Source organism: Lepisma saccharinum, chromosome 30 (genome assembly GCF_977018435.1).
Source record: "Lepisma saccharinum chromosome 30, izLepSacc3.1, whole genome shotgun sequence".
NCBI classification, from domain to species: Eukaryota; Metazoa; Arthropoda; class Insecta; order Zygentoma; family Lepismatidae; genus Lepisma; species Lepisma saccharinum.
In genome coordinates, this window is record NC_139258.1 from 8,779,071 (window position 1) to 8,795,761 (window position 16,691).

Below are 16,691 nucleotides of genomic sequence, written 5' to 3' on the forward strand. Positions count from 1 at the left end.
TGCGAAGGTCAGGGGTGAGGGATTAGCTTCATTTAAAGTCATTTTAATTTTGCCTATTTTGCCTATTTCATACGATATTGCCTATATTATTTCATAAATGCCAGATATTGCCTATTTTAGGCATTTTCTTTAAAATTGAGAGAAAATTGCAGAGGAAATTCGTGTTTCATTTCCCGAAGTTGACTCTTTAATTTCCAATGCTAAGAAAATATTCCTCAAAGCACCATCCCAGGTTCTTTTGTTTAAAGAAACAGCCCCTGAACTTGCTTTGCCTCCACAGCCAATACTAACTAGATGGGGTACTTGGATATCTGCTGCAGTTTATTACGCGACCAACTATCAGAAGGTGGCTGAAATAATTAATTCCCTATCTGAAGATGATGCAACATCAATGCGCGTAACACAGCATCTTTTGAACAATTCTGTTGTGCGAAACGACTTAGGATTCATCACCACCCATTATTCAAATTTGCCAGACACAATAACATTACTGGAAGAGAGAAGTGAAATAGTTATAAATTCTATGGACCGTTTTCATTCTGCAGTTGACCAAATTTGTACTATACCAGGTGCTAAAGGTCAGGCTGTTCGTGAGAAATGTCAGCGAGTTATTGCAGCTAATAAAGACTTGCACAAATTAAGGGCAATTCAACAAGTTCTGAAAGGTGAAAATATACAAACTGAGTTAGATCCACATGTTCTCGCGTGCTTTAAGTATGCTCCGGTAACATCTGTGGAGGTTGAAAGGTCTTTTTCAATTCTAAAAAATGTGTTGTCCGATCGCAGACATAACTTGTCGGTTGATCACCTGAAGAAATACCTTGTGATCTGCAACCGCAATTAGTGATTCTTATTCAGAGACTGCCAAACCGTACAGTACAAACTTGAAATGCATTTAAACAGTTTCTTTGTTCGAACTGCTGTGTGGAATATATAGTGTAAATTTTTAACTGAAATAACCCTGCATGCAGTGATAAAGTGTATATTTAAATAATTTGTGTACTGGTTGGAAGTAGCCAACAATTTCTTTTGTCAGACTATTGTGTGTAGCCATTATACATGGAAACTTTTGGGCTGACATGACTCCTATTTGCCGTGATTTATTAAGTACAATATCGGACTGCGTTCCTAATCATGAGCTCCTGGTTTATTTTAAGCAACTACAAAGAATGTACAGATATGTTTCTATATTTTTTAAACACCTATTTTGTTTTGTATGTGTATCTTCATTATTTTGAGTTAAATTTCATTGCCTTTTTTATTGCCTATTTGTATTTTAATGCCTATTTTACTGCCTATCTTGAAAATTGTAAGTACTTATTTGCCTGCCTATTTTATATGTTTTTAGTGCCTAAACATCCGGTCTCTAATTATAAGACAATCGATAATCTCGATTATGATGAACAATTTTAGGGGTGGTCTTGAGTGATGGGCATCTCTGTTTAGGGAGGAGGGGATGATCAAGTTTAGCGTTAAGTAATGCTAAGATAGAAGTTACCTTCGGTAGATATGCTGTCGTAATTAAATACTTTGTTGGGATTACGATAGGGTTTGAGGATGCGAATTATATGATTTGGGGGGGGGGTGCATGACATGATTTTGGTGGGGATGGGCAACCCTGCTCCTTATGCACTCTGAGGTTTCTTTAAAACTAAACAGTGCCGAAAGGGGGCGTTGTAAACAAACCATACATCTGTACAGGACAGAAGGCATAAGAGGCACGTCACTTGTCTGAGGAGTGTCAGTTGTGCTGTTGTAGTCTAAATGGAACAACAACTTTAAATCAACGAAGAATACGTTGACATGCATTTCATATATGGTAGAGCTAACAGCAATGCACAGGAGGCTGCACACTTGTACCAAGAAGCTTACACTAATCGAGAGCACTCCAAAAGTTGCACATTCAGAAGGACACATCAGCACCTCGAGGAACATGGGACCTTCTGCGACCAGGTAGACCTACAAGCATTGTACCTACAATGAAGTCAGTGGTGGATCGTAACCATACATTCGCCATTATCTCGTACTTTTCACCGTTCCAGTTTGCACTATCACTTCTGGTACACCAGCGGTAGCATCGTCGCCTTGTAATCAAGGGGTCCCGGGTTCGATACCCAGTGGAGGCACATAGTGGTTCAGATCCAACTTTAAACTGTAGTTCCAGTCCTGATTAGCCTTACTGTGCCTAAAGTGGACTTAAATCACCAAATCAATCAAGTAATGTACCAGCAATTAGAATTTCCAATGGTGTATTCTCCAAGTTACCATGCTTAACACTAGTAAACCAGCTTTAGCTTTAATATATGGGAACGCGCTCATTATTATGAAAAAAACAGATAAGCAAGAAATTTGTTGTGGACAAACTATGCTTCTGTTTGGTATAATGAGAATTATCGGCAGTTACAGTAGAAATTGCATATTAAATACTCTGGGAAAAGGGTCCATGTTTTGAACTATTTTCTTGTAGAAATCTTCTACAGCAAGTGGCTATTGGCATTTACCATTTTTTTTTTTTCAATTTTTGCATTCCGTTGGGTTAATTAGGATTTATACATGTATTACTAAATTTTACTGTAATGTATTATTTATGATTTTTATACAAAATGAATTATTTGCTTACCATATATAATTAATATATTAATTTTTATTTATTATTATCAATAGTTTTTTTTTTTGCGTTTTTAAAAAAAAAAACATTTTTATATAACCAATATACCAATTACTATTTATTAATATTAATAATTTTTTGTATTTTTTTTAAAAAAATATTTTTTTTGTTTTTAAAAAAATAACAGCTGTTTTAAACAAACCAGCATTTTTTTCCAAAAAATTCAGTTTATATTTAATATTTTTAAAAAAAATTGCAATAAATTTTAATATTTATTTAATTTATATTCGGTTTATATTACTATTAATTTATATTTGGTTTAATAATTAAAATTTTTAAAAAAAACAAAAATGCAGCTAATTACAAAATTTTAAACAATTTAAAATTTAAAAACTTTCAATGCGATTTTTGTTTTTGTTTTCAAAAAAATATACAGCTGCCCAAATTTAAAATTAAAACAATAACTCTGCATATAATAAATTAATATAAACAATATAATTTTTGCGAGCGCGCCAGCCAGTTTATCATTTAAATATTTTTTTGTCAATATAACAAATATAAAAATTTGAACTACAATTCTGCCCGAAAATATGTTTTTGTTTTTATAAAATTTAAACAGCCACAAAATATATAATTTTAACAAATTATTTAAAATAAATGAATTATATTTTAGTTTATACATTATACATTAGTCAATACGTGGCAAGAGTCAAATGAAAGCCTTAAGAGTCAAAAAAAAAAATACAGGACGGACTGTAAACAGATCAAATTTACATAAGGTAGCAACTGTTATTTACGAAACAACCTCATAGCTTCAACACTGATCAAGTGATCTTCACAACAACAATTTAAGGATGGTGCCTCCAGCGAAGAGCAGTGGTTTCTTTCCCTCTGGAAGCCTAAAACTTATAGACTTTCTTGGCAAATGAAAATTCAATGTGTCCGTGCATGCTTACCATGCCAGCAAATTTACAAATAGAGGAGGAAGTTCAACAATGGCCTGTCCGCATGCAGATGGGTGGATAGACCTTCGCGGTGGCTCGTAAGTGACTGCACGTAGATTCCAAATATTCTTCTTGAGGTATACAGGCACTAACTCAGACTTGAAAATATATGTGGATCTCTGCAATGGGTCTATCTTTTGACACTCCCTCGTACTTTTAATATGTGGTTTAAATACAGTGCGTTCAATTTAAAAGCGGTACGTAAGGTATATTTGAGTCTTGTTTTTGTTGTTGTCGTCCGTTCTGTTATGCCCATTGTTACAGGAAAAGTTTATTGTAGCAGAAGAGAGGGAAGGGGAGGTGACGAGGAGGGAGGGAGGGGAAGGATGCATTGTCAGTTGTTCTTTGTTGAATTGAGTGAGTGAGAAATTTCCCTCTCAAGATGCCATTTAGTGTTCAGGAACGTGCCTTTATTGTTGAACAATATTTCAGAACAAATTCATTAAAAAAATGCTGCAGTAAATTCACGGAGTGTTCGGTAAGAGTGCTCCGACTGTAAGTTCAATTCAGAAAATGGTTAATAAATTCCGTGAGACAGGGTCTGTATGTAACGTGAAACACCGACGTAGGAGGACTGTACTAACACAAGAGGCAGTGACTAATGTTAATGAAATAATGACAAGATCTCCCCACAAACCTTTACGACGCCTAAGCCAGGAGATGCAAATGTCCGTAGGATCAGCCCATACAGCAGTGAGGAAAATGTTGAAATTATATCCATATTGAATTCAAGTTTTTCAAGAATTAAAAGAAATTGACTACCCTATTCGTGTGCACTACTGTCAATGGTTGAAGGACTTCATTGGGAATGACATCACTGTGTTGGACTACGTGTTCTTTTCCAATGAAGCATGGTTTCACCTGAATGGTTATGTGTTTTCGCAAAATTATCGAACATGGAGCTCTGAAAATCCCCATCTTTTCGTGGAGTCCCCCTTCCACCCTCAGAAAGTTAGTGTCTGGTGTGCCATATCCAGGTGGCGAGTGGTAGGGCCTATTTTGTTTTGAAAACACAATAGATAGTGAAACTTACCATAACATTATAATGCATTTTTTTGCTATGTTGGAACCAGAGGAACGTTGGTTCTGGTTTCAGCAGGGCGACGCAACTCCGCATACTTCCAATGAGACTATGGCTGTGTTAAGAGATTTCTTTGGACACAGGATTATTTCAAAGGGACTGTGGCCCGCCAGATCCCCAGATCGTTCAAGTCTGGACTACTTCTTGTGGGGAGTTTTGAAGCAAAAAGTATACAGACAGAATCCACGCACCTTAGAAGAGCTGAGGCAGCACATCACTGAGGAAATTAGGAGTATAACTGTAGATGTCCTCCATAATGTCGCAAGAAATATGGAAGAACGTGTTAACATGTGTATTCAAGAAAAAGGTCATAATTTTCAACATTTGCTTTAAGAATCTTACTTGTATATTTTGTATATTGTATATTTGTCCTCCTCCGTAGTCGAGCGGGTTAAGGCGTTCACTCGTCTTGAGATCGTTTGCTGCGGGACGGCATAGGTTCGAATCCGGCTCTGGTCAGAATTTATTCGGCCTACGTATAGGGCCGATGGCAACCCACCATCGTGAGGAAATTGGGAAGCTCCGAGTGAGTGAGCGTAATCCGGTCGAGAAGACCTACAACAACGGCTGGGGGTTCGTCAGGCTGATGACCCATCACGCCAATACTGGTCTAAGACCTCCACGCTATAACAGGTGATGGAGGAACAGTGTGGGAGGGAGACCAGCAGTCCGTAGGTAAGCCAAGGCCCTCCAAGGTGCTGTAGCGCTGTGGGTTATTATATTTGTGCTCCATACCGCTTTTAAATTGAACGCACTGTACATGAATTATAGTTTTTCTTGTATGTGCGCATTGCTTGCATTGTAGAATTATTTTCCTGTAGTTTACGGTTATTACAAGCATAAGAAAACAGTTTTCGTTGTGACATTTCAGGAGAACACACGCTCCCTTCATCAGACATTTATTTTCATTTTGACTAAAGATACAGTTATAACAATGGAAACCACAGGAATATATAATATAAGTTTTTCATGTTCAAAGGATTATGTGGGACAAACCGCAAGGAAAATGGCAATAAGACGGCACGAACACGATTTGGACATTATAAATCTAAACCTAAGAACAGGTTTGTCAGCTCACATCATGGAAGAGAAGAATTTGATTAAAAAGAGAAGGGTTTTAAAAAGATTGACAGAAACACAGAGTTGAATGTCTGGGAAGCTTCGTTCATTGCAGAAGAACAGTGGAATAAATTAAATAATGAAAATGGTAACATAGATGCAGTATGGAGTTTTCTTTTTCACAAATGGAGTAAGCCACCATCTTTAAAAATTAATGTAACAGAAAACGTCAAGAGACTTTGTGAAAACAACGATGACTTTGAATTACCTGATGATATTTGGGATTCATAATTTTAAATAAGAAATAATGTGATCAAGATTTTTTTATCTAAAATAAAAATAAAACAGACTGCTTCTTTTCACAGTTAAGTTGCTATATTACAACAATGTAACATTGACAGTATCCCTTATATAATGGATTCTTCTTGTTAAAAAATTGCTATCCATTGTTATAACTGTATCTTTAGGCAAAATGAAAATAAATGTCTGATGAAGGGAGTGTGTATTCTCCTGAAACGTCACAACGAAAAACTGTTTTCTTATGCTTGTAATAACCGTAAACTACAGGAAAATAATACATGAATTGCCATAATGAATTGGTTCTTGGTGTGGGAAAGTCAGGTAATTTTGCTTTTACAAAATTGTAGACACTCTGCTTTCCATATCATGTTCTCTTGTGACTGTTTTGTTTATCATATTCACATTATCGCTACCTTTTTGTTTTCACCCTTAGATTGTTATGGCTGCTGTTTGGAAGAATGGGAAGCTTGGTGCAGCATACTACACAATGGAAACGTCTGAGGTACGGCATTTCTAACACATTAACAACTAAATACAACGTATGACCAATATTAGAAATCAATTATAGGATGGAAAATAAAGTTTGTTTTAAAAGTCCTGCAGGATTTTAAAAACCTATAACTTTTAATGTAATAGGTTTATTACAAAAAAATATTGTTTCTTACAGAGAGGAAACTTTAAAATTAATATTTGAATTGCCAGATCTCCAACTGGGCACCATTCACATCAAAACACTCTCTGCAATCTTCGTTTGAATCTGAAAATTTCATTCTGACAGTGCTCGTCTATAATGTTGTGAATCACATCTCACATCTTGAACTTCAGGTTGTCAAGATGGCTAGAGTCTAGTTTACGTCCTTCTTGCCTTTTGGTGGTAACCGATGGGAGTTAACAACACTGCATGCTCGTCTTTGTGTCCGTGTTGTGAATGCGTGTTAAAGAAGAACAGGTTCCAAAAATACACCAAAAACTTCTAGATAGTGTAAAATACGTTTATCCCCAGTGATAATTCAGTGCATCGTTCAAAACCGTGCTAGCAGACAGCCAGCGCTCCTGCATCTCTTACGGTAGCAGACAGCCGGCACTCCGGCATCTCTTAGGGTAAGTAAGTTTTTCTTTTTACACTAACCATTCACAGGAACGAGGTATGCTTACGAGGTTAGGTTGGGCCTGTTAGGTTAGGTTCCATTAGCACTCATTTCACCCATAAATATGTGCTTCATCATTGAAAAATGTCCTCAGTACGTTCAATCACGCATATCCGGACGACATCGGTTTTTCTCGATTTTCTCCTCCAGGAAATTTTTCCTCGCCTTGGGATTTAGTTTGTTGAATTCCTTATACAATAACCTTTCCAACGATATATGACACGTATTCCTTATGAAAAGGACGTAAACTAGACTCTTACCATTAAGATCTGTCGGTTTCTGTGCATACACGTGGGTCTTGACATGTCCCCACAGCCAGTAATCGCAATGCATGAAGTCTGGTGACCTTGCGAGCCAAGGTGTGGGTTCTCTACAGCGATGGACACCATCTTGAAATCACATGATCTAGTGATCACCTGCACACACAATATTCAACAGTGTGGGTAGAACAAAATTTTAAATTTTCCTCTGTGTAAAAAAACAAAACAATATTTCGTTGTAATAATCCTGCAGGACTTTTAAAAGACGCTGTACATATGTGATTGCTCTGCTGTTGTTATTGTCTATGTTACCACTAGATATTTTGTATTACAGGGTAGCATACCTTACATGGTTTTATTCCCTAATATCTTCACAGTTAAATTGATTCTAATGTTCATTATCATCAGGAATAATTTACAAAGACAAACTAGATATGAGATTTCAGGTATAAAAAGTTTGGTATTGACCTTTATAGACATACTGGTGTGTTAGTTTATCAGTAAACCAGTGGTGATTGCCAGCAGTTTTACCATTCAGATAAATTTTGTGTATAACATAACCAGGGCTCGAAAAATCCCAGGCGCGAGGTCGCCATGGCGACTAAAAATTTCAGCCTGGCGACTGTGATCTTTTGCTGTTATATGTATGATATTTTGATGATTCTAAGTTCAAATTGCAGTACAGCATAAGTTAGCATATGATTTTTTTTATGAACATTGTGAGCATTCCATAGAGTCCGTAACAATTTCTTACCCTTTGTCCCCCAACACCCCATTTCCTGCTTTCTCAAATAATGTAGCGATGTTTTGAATACCATGATGCTCAGCATCTTATACATTGTGTTTCAAAAGTCGCACAACCCAAACTTTGGAAATGTGGTACAACCAAACCTTTTACATGTGGAAGAAGTTTTCCAATAAAAATGCCCTCCCTGCTTCTGTTGTAGCTACCTCACAAACAGGCGCGTGCCCAGGATTTTCGTAAGGGGGGGGTTATGAATCCAATACATTTTCCAGTTCACAGGTCAAATTTCTTGTAATAAATTAGATAATTAATATACTTGGATTTTACCCCAATGAACGCAATCAATGTATTTGCTATGGATGCTTCATGTTTTTATTGCATCATATAAAAGCACCTGCTTGAATATTTCCAAATTATTAATATTTTATATTTAATTGCTCAAATATAATTTTTAAACAAAAAATATGTACACTCAACATTGTAACAACACTAAAGAGATTAAGACTACTTGATGTCTTAAAGACAGTAATAAATAAGGTACCACAGTTCAACAATTTAAATTCTGAAATTTAGGCACCGAGATTTCTGTGCGAGTTCTGACAATATGTCGTCACAAGTAACTTTTATATCCCGGTGAATGTTCAGAGCAGCTAACCCATTTAATCTTTCTTCGCAAATGGTATGTCGAAGATAGGTCTTCAACCGCCTCAAAGTTGAGAATGATTTATCATTTGATGTTGTTGTTACCGGGATTGTACATAATATGCGCAAACGTGTGTTTACCCAGGGAAATATTACTTCACTGCATATAGCAATTGCTTCAAGAGCATTTACTGGACGTCATTGCATTGCTGCAAGATGACGATACCACAGTTTCATTTCAGTGTGAGCGTCGTCGCCTCGTAATCAAGGTGTTCCGGGTTCAATACCCGGTGGAGGCTAATAGTGGTTCGGATCTCACTTTAAACTTTAGGCCCAGTCCCGATTGGCCTTACTGTGGATTAAAAACATCAATTCAATCAACATTGTACTTGTTGTGGAGATGTTTTGGTAAATATTGTGTACATTTTTGGCATTGTATTATTATATTATTGGTGAAAACATTTGTTTGACAGTCGACAAACAAATACGAACCCCTTCAGTAATTAACATTTTCTACTACAGTGTCATTAATGTGTCATATTCATTTTCATATTAGGTCTATGGAGAGGAATTTTGTATAATGTTAACGTTATGGAACTGCGAAACCAACTGTTGAAGGGGCCACTCCCCCCTTCCCCTCCGAAGCCCAGTACCGCACCACAGGATCTGTCACTGAGCCCGACAAAATCTTGCCACACAGTGCTCGAAATAGAAATTCGTAGCCGAAAAGGGAGGGGATATTTGATCGATTTTGGAGATACGAGGGGGTACATCCTTGTATGGATCAACATGGAGACAATATAGTAGGTGGAGGATGCTCAATATGAAAATTATTCTAATTGGGGGTATGATTTGTGAAACTTCTTAACTGGAGGCAGCATCCCCTAGTTCGACCACTGATGCCAGAAAAGATGCTTTCAGAAAATGAATTTATTACTGCACACACATATTACTTATTGTATTTGTTGCGTTTGTATAAGAGAAATATTCAGAAGATTTATAAGGAATATTTACAGTTCATAGGATGCCTACCTAGTCTATCCCGTGTCGTAATACAAATTTTATCCCTTTCCTACAAAATAATAAAACTGATTTTATAATGTGGTTGCATACATATACACTGTATAGTAGCACCAAGCTTTCTGGGGCCTCGGAAAATACGTGCCACTGCTCCGACGCCAGGGTTTCAAATACCTTGGTGGATCTATAAGATAGGTAATATCGTTTTTCGAGGGTTCGTGAACAAAACAAAAAGTAAATGATTGTAAAGTCCATTTTATATTCAGATACGTTAATCGGGACTGGACTTAAAGTTTAAATCGGGATACGTACCACTGTGCAATGCACCTTCACAGGGGATCAAACACAGGACCTCTTTGATTACACCACCATCGGTGAGGCCCCTGAAATCATTGAGGGAACTTGTTCATCTTCATGTTCTCTCGCCCTGCCGAAGTTTATTGGTGAAATAGGGTGACATCCTACACACGTCTTCCAGACGTACACACGCGGGCACCCCCCCTCCCCTGCACACGCACGATTGTATGCTTACAGCCCATGCTGTGGCCTCCCAGAAAAACAATTCTAAATCCGCCTATGGATATATCTGCTATCAAATAATGAACGTCACTTACCTCGACAGTTCCTTGACATAATTTTGCAACGAGGTTTGCAATATCTTCTGTTATGCCTTCTTGTTGAATATCAAGAGGCTGAAAGTTCGCACGTTTCACTCTCGCAATTCGGATGGAATTCCTCTGAACTTAAATCGACCATTTCTATTTGTGGAAGGTGAAGCTTCAACTTCCATTTTTTGTTTCTTTTTGAAATAATCTAATAATGTATTTCTCCTCTTTTCTCTATCCATCTTTAGTTCCACGTCAAAAATCTATTACACACGCAGAAACGTAACACACAACACGACCACTTCGACTTGCTACCTTGCAGACTGCAACTCGCTACAACCCCAGTGAACACCAGGACTTGGGACAAAGATACCGGGCGGTCGATTGTCTGAACCATGCATCCAGCTTGGTCCAGCTCAAATTACGTCACCAGTGTTGACAGCAACCAGTAGTGTCAGTGTCAGTAGTGTTGGCAACTGCTAAATTATTTACGCACAAATTCAAGTGAGATCTTTCACACATGTTACAAGAAAATTCAATAAACTGAAGGCTGGAAATTGGTTGAGAAAAAAATATCTAATTTGTAAAGAGCACAAGAGTAAAACGTATAATATTTTGGCATATTAATTGCTTTTATTTTGTTTATGAACTGACTGCGCCAGTTGGGCTATATAACGCATCCTTCACCCCTCCCTTCCTCCCGGCATACTATTGTACAAAACATCGCTTGCCTCCTTCGTAAAACCATGCTTCGCTACTGCCTGCAACAATTATTATTATTATTATTATTATTATTGATATTTTGAAATAAATATGCATCCAGGTGCGAAATAAGATTTCGACTTACTTTGCCTACTAATTGTAGTGATTCAAATCTCACAGAACTTTGCTCTGCTGGCATAAATTGTATAAGAAGGGGAAATAAAGAAATGGGAAGTTAGCAGCACTGTCGTAACAGGAAAGGGAGGGTCATTCTCCTAAGAGGGTCATCGTGGGTGAAAGAAAGGGGAGGAGGGATTCCTTCAGTTCGCATTCCAAGGGTTACGGCTCTTTTCTTGACCATACTGAGAAGGAAATTCTCCTTCCTTTTCAGTGACTAAGGAATGAATGAATGCTTGTGCATTGCTGTAACTCAACTCCAATATTATCAAAAGTAATTGAAGAAGCAAATACATTTCTCATTGCCAAATGTAAACATTTTACAATATTGGCAATTTATGAAATAAAATGTATTTCTGCTTTGATTTTTTTTAAATGACGAAACCAATGGGGGGGGGTTTAACCCCCACCAAACCCCCCCCCCCTGGGCACGCCACTGCTCACAAAGCAACTGTTTCACAACCAAACACCAGAAAATGATCCCACAAATTGTTTAAAAGTTGGCATTTATTGTTGAAAATTAGTTCTCAGATATCTTCAGCAAATTAAGAATGTTTTTTTTTTTTAAATAATGTAATTGCCTTTTTTTTAGATAAATGCTAACATAAATTTATGAACCCAGTGATAGCCTACAGGATTAGTTTAGTACAGAAAACCCGGTGTAAATATCTCTTACGATTTTCATGATATAGATTTTCAAAGTTTGAATTGTGCGACTTTTGAAACATACTGTAGTATGTACAATTGCTAGTAGGTGTTTTCCTGGCGCCTGATTTTCAGAGCTGGCACCTAGCTTTGAAGAAAAAATTTCGAGCACTGAACATAACCCTTGAGGGCCAGGGCTCACGTACAGACTACCGGCCTCAACCAGTTACAGAATGACATGTGGTCAGCTCGATGACCCAAATCATTGTTGTAAGCTTTCCATGGTCAGGTTACGTTACTCATACATAGCTCTCCAATTTCCTCATGACTGTGTGTGCCTACCGCTCACATACGTTGGCTGAACTCTGAGGAGAAAAGTTGTTTTGCTTCCCCCAGGTGACTCGAACCAGCGTTCATCTCTCGTATTCCAAACCTAAAGCAAGCATTAGAATGCACGGTCATGGTGCAGGACATAAATAGTGTGTATATTGCGGCAAAATTCTGTCATTTTGATATTATTTTTATGAAACATACTCACATTGGTAACAGTTTCATAGATCGGAGACACATTAAAATCGAATATTTTGTGTTTCGCATGGTTTGTACTTACCAATTTTGTTCAAGCTGCCATTATGATTTTGACACGAAAACAAACGCAATTTTTCACATTCTGAGTGCTTTTTTTTTTTTATTCCTTTCATTGCTTCTGGAACACACAATATGGCGAGCACATCTTGACTCATGTTGTGGGTATGCAGTGTTTCAACCTTCTGCACCGAAAAATACCTACTATCATGTTCGTCACCGGTGGAAATTATACATTATGCATGGGTAGCTGACGGACAGCCCCACGAAACATTTCCAATAAGGTTAGGTTAGGTTTGGTTACGTTAGACAAGTAGTTAGCATAGTAAAAAAAAGGGGGGTTGAAACACTGGCAGGGGCTTACGTCATCAAACGTACGAAGCATCCAGTTGTCGTAGGACAAGTAAATGAAAGCAATGGCAATTTTGCATTGCTGAGATATTTCTCTTGAAAAATACATGATTTCCCGGTCAAATATACTCCACGATGAAAGAAAATACCTCGACGAACGTTGTAAACCTTGGAGAAACTCATTTCCGTAAGTAGTTTCTTGTGTAAAATTGAAGAAATGTGTCTCCGATGTATGAAACTGTTACCATCACATTTTGTAAAGGTAGTGTCTAAACTTGCATCTTCATTTTCTAAAGCAAAGCATTTCAAAATGGTGCTGTGGTAGTCACTTGGTAGAGAATCTTACTACCATGTGGAAGATCCGGGTTCGAATCATCACCTTGTAATCAAGTGGTCCCGCTGGAGGAACATAGTGGTTCGGATCCCACTTCAAACTGTAGCTCCAATCCCAATTAGTCTCTCTGCATAAAAGTGTACTTAAAACAAGATTCAGATTGAGATAAAGTGCTACACAGCCAGAAAATGCAGGTTTGAACCTTGAGTAAGCTGAAACGAATCATTGTGTTTGTCTCATCATCCATTTCCTCCATTCATAATTCATCCCCATGTAAAAAAACCAAAATACAAATAAATTATTGTAAAAGTATTTATACGAGGTGTGGCTAGACAAAACCGGACTGTTGCTACAAAATCTTTTATTGATAATTTTGTACAATACGAACATTATCCCCTTCAAAGAACTCCCCTGAACTATCGATACACCGCTCCATACGAATCTTCCATTTCTGGAAGCAGTGCTGGAAATCATTTTCTGAAACCATGTTCATGACTTCCATCGCTTTTGTTTTCACAGGTTTGCAGTCGTAAATCTGTTGTTGTTTTTTTTTCAGTGCTGATATGACCTTTGGGAATAAAAAAAAGTCGCACGGAGTGATACCCGGCGAATAGGGTGGATGTTCTAACACTGGGATCCCATGCTTTGACCAAAAAAGCCTTGACTGACAATGCCGTGTGGACAGGAGCATTGTCCTGATGAAGAATCCATGACTTGCTTTTCCACAAATCAGGTCGACGTCTTCTTACTCGCTCACGAAGGGTCGTCAGCACCTTAATGTAATAATGTTGGTTGTTTTGCAATAGCTCAAATACTCAAGCGACGATCCTCTCGAATCAATTCACCGACATTTGCAATGTTTGATTCCGTTTTTGACGTGCAAGGCTGTCCAGGATGCGAGTCGTCCGTAATCCCTTCTCGTCCCTCTTTAAATCTTTGAAACATCTCAAACACTTGCGTGCGTGATAAACACTCATCACCGTATACTTCCTTCAACAAACCATAAGTTTCTGTGGCAGATTTACAGAGTTTCATAAGAAACTTCACATTGTTACACTGTTTCACTTTCACACTTAACATTTCTCCGACAGAGCACAGATGTTGGTTCACTTCGTCGACTAGCTACAGCGGAACTGAGCACCTCGCAACCTGGGAAATCACACAGTCGATAGGCAGGATATCATGTTATACACTCATGCATCGCTTGACCTTGACGCGCTTGCTGTTCGTCAACAGCAACATCAATCCGTTTTTTTCTAGCCACACCTCGTATGTAAATACATATTTATAGGGACACAAATTTATGGTAAATAAAAACTGAGGAGAGCGGTAAATAAAATGTTAGATCAGCGGTATATACCAGCGGTGAAAAAAAAAAAAATTGCACACACCAGCGTCGAATAACATGGGTACCTGGGGGAAACCCTGGGGGGTAAAGGTGGTCAGGGGCGTGATGCTCATCACATCACCCCCAATCACGACCGGATCAAGAAAGTGTGGGGCGTTACCCCCACACCCCCTATACGCCTTCATGGCGTGGTGCTATGCACAGGGGAGCACTTTACTTTACTTTTTTTTTCATTATGAGAGGAAACAACATACAAAAGAGCTATAAATTGATAAACTACTTCATTTTTATATGCTGTACACATGCACAAGTACTTAGCTGTCCAACCAAAAAGAAAACATCAACACAAAATCACTTCATTTCTAAATTGCATATCTCAAGTGATTTATTCATGGTATGTATTTGAAGGATATCCTTGCTGTCCAACAAATAAAATAATCACTACTGCACATACACAAACACATGTTGAAAATCACATGATGATAAACAAAATTAATTCATGACTGAACACCAGTAACACCATTGTTTCCCTTGATGTGCGGGAACAGACTAATCTTATCGCTGCTACAGCTAGCAAGTTCAATGAAACTGGAAGTTGAGTAGACATTCGGGGGAAGAAAGGAATGCAGCTTGACACGGAACGAACTTTTCGAACTGAGATTATGTGCATGGGAAATCCCAATTTTCAGCATCTTCCTGATGTGATCGAAGATAAAACGTTCTTCAGCTGCTAGTGGTAGGAAACTTTAGGCAAACGTTTCGTTACAAATCGACAGTTTGCGCGCGCAACCTTGATTGCAGGTTTTTGCGTGTTTTCGACTTACAGTAATTTGATGATATTTCACGGTTATTTCGCGAAAAGACGTTCATTTCGTGGAAAAGCACACATTTCGCATTACTTTGCGAATAAAACTCATGCTTATTTCATCATTGGGGGTGTAGTTACGTGCAGAATGTTCAAAATTGCATCTTTTTTTCACATTTCGCGATTTCGCGCATCGCGAAAATTCAATGTCCCTACATATTTATTTAAGAAGCTGAAATCAATTATATTTTGTATTATCTTTCCACATCATGGCATGTAGACTCAAAAAATTCAGTTTTTATTTTCCATATTTGTGTATGTATTAGGTTTTGGCTCATATTTTAGTTATTTTTACTTACTATTTCCATGCCTCAGCAGAGGTTATTGTGGAACATATCTCAACATATCCTCCATATTCATGTAATAACTACATGTCCCCATGTGACTGAAAGAGTTGGGTGTATTTCGTGCAAATAACTAACAAATTTGAAATACACTCCCATTACTTCTTGCGATATTGAATGCAGTTTTAGTCTATGTAAATCCATTTTAAAAGATAACAGAAGGATATTCATGTTCAAACACACAACAAAATTTGTTATTCATTCTTATGGAAACAGAAAATTAAAACATATTTTGTGTTGTTTTATAATTAATGTCAATGTAAACATATTGTATTTTATGTAACTCTTGTAGTGTCATATTATTAAAAAAGTAACTCCATTTTTAACTCCATATTTTGGTATATGTATTTACATATTTAACATATATTTACTACATATAAATCCGTTCCTTGTAATAATAATAATATCCTTATCCAATGGGTAAGGTTCAGCACATGCTGTTCTCCCACCTAACATTTATTAATTGTGAATATCTCTTTTACAGTTATTTGTGTTGGCTGATATTGTGGATGTTAATCCTGAATTCCATATGCTTCGAAGTCTCTTCATGAAGGTTCAACCTAGGTAATGAGAACTTAATCATTTAGGTTGGACATTTTATTTTCAATGTTTAATATAAACAGGTCATTCCATGCCATTTCGACCTATTTTGAATTAATTTGTCTGTATCAGTGTTTCTATGAGTAATGTCCTCCTCTTTTCTTTGCTTTCTTTACCTGTTGGTGTCGAAAGTTCAGAATAATTATCTACAATTAATATTCTTGCCATGTTTTGTTTGATAAAGTGGACTTTTATACAACTCTAGAATCTGTGCTTTTTTAAATGTTTCTTTTGATTTGTAATATGAATTGATATTATTAAATACCTT

At 37.3% G+C, this 16,691-nt stretch overlaps 1 protein-coding gene across 1 annotated transcript in view; it reads left to right on the forward strand.

Annotated features, from left to right (window-relative positions):
* Positions 1–16,691, forward strand: part of LOC145982069 (mutS protein homolog 5-like) — a 120,467-nt gene that overhangs the window by 12,202 nt on the left and 91,574 nt on the right. The window contains exons 4-5 of the mRNA XM_083115662.1: positions 6,486–6,554; positions 16,308–16,387. Of these exons, the coding sequence (XP_082971788.1) occupies positions 6,486–6,554; positions 16,308–16,387 (149 nt within the window). The remainder of the gene's footprint in view (positions 1–6,485; positions 6,555–16,307; positions 16,388–16,691) is intronic.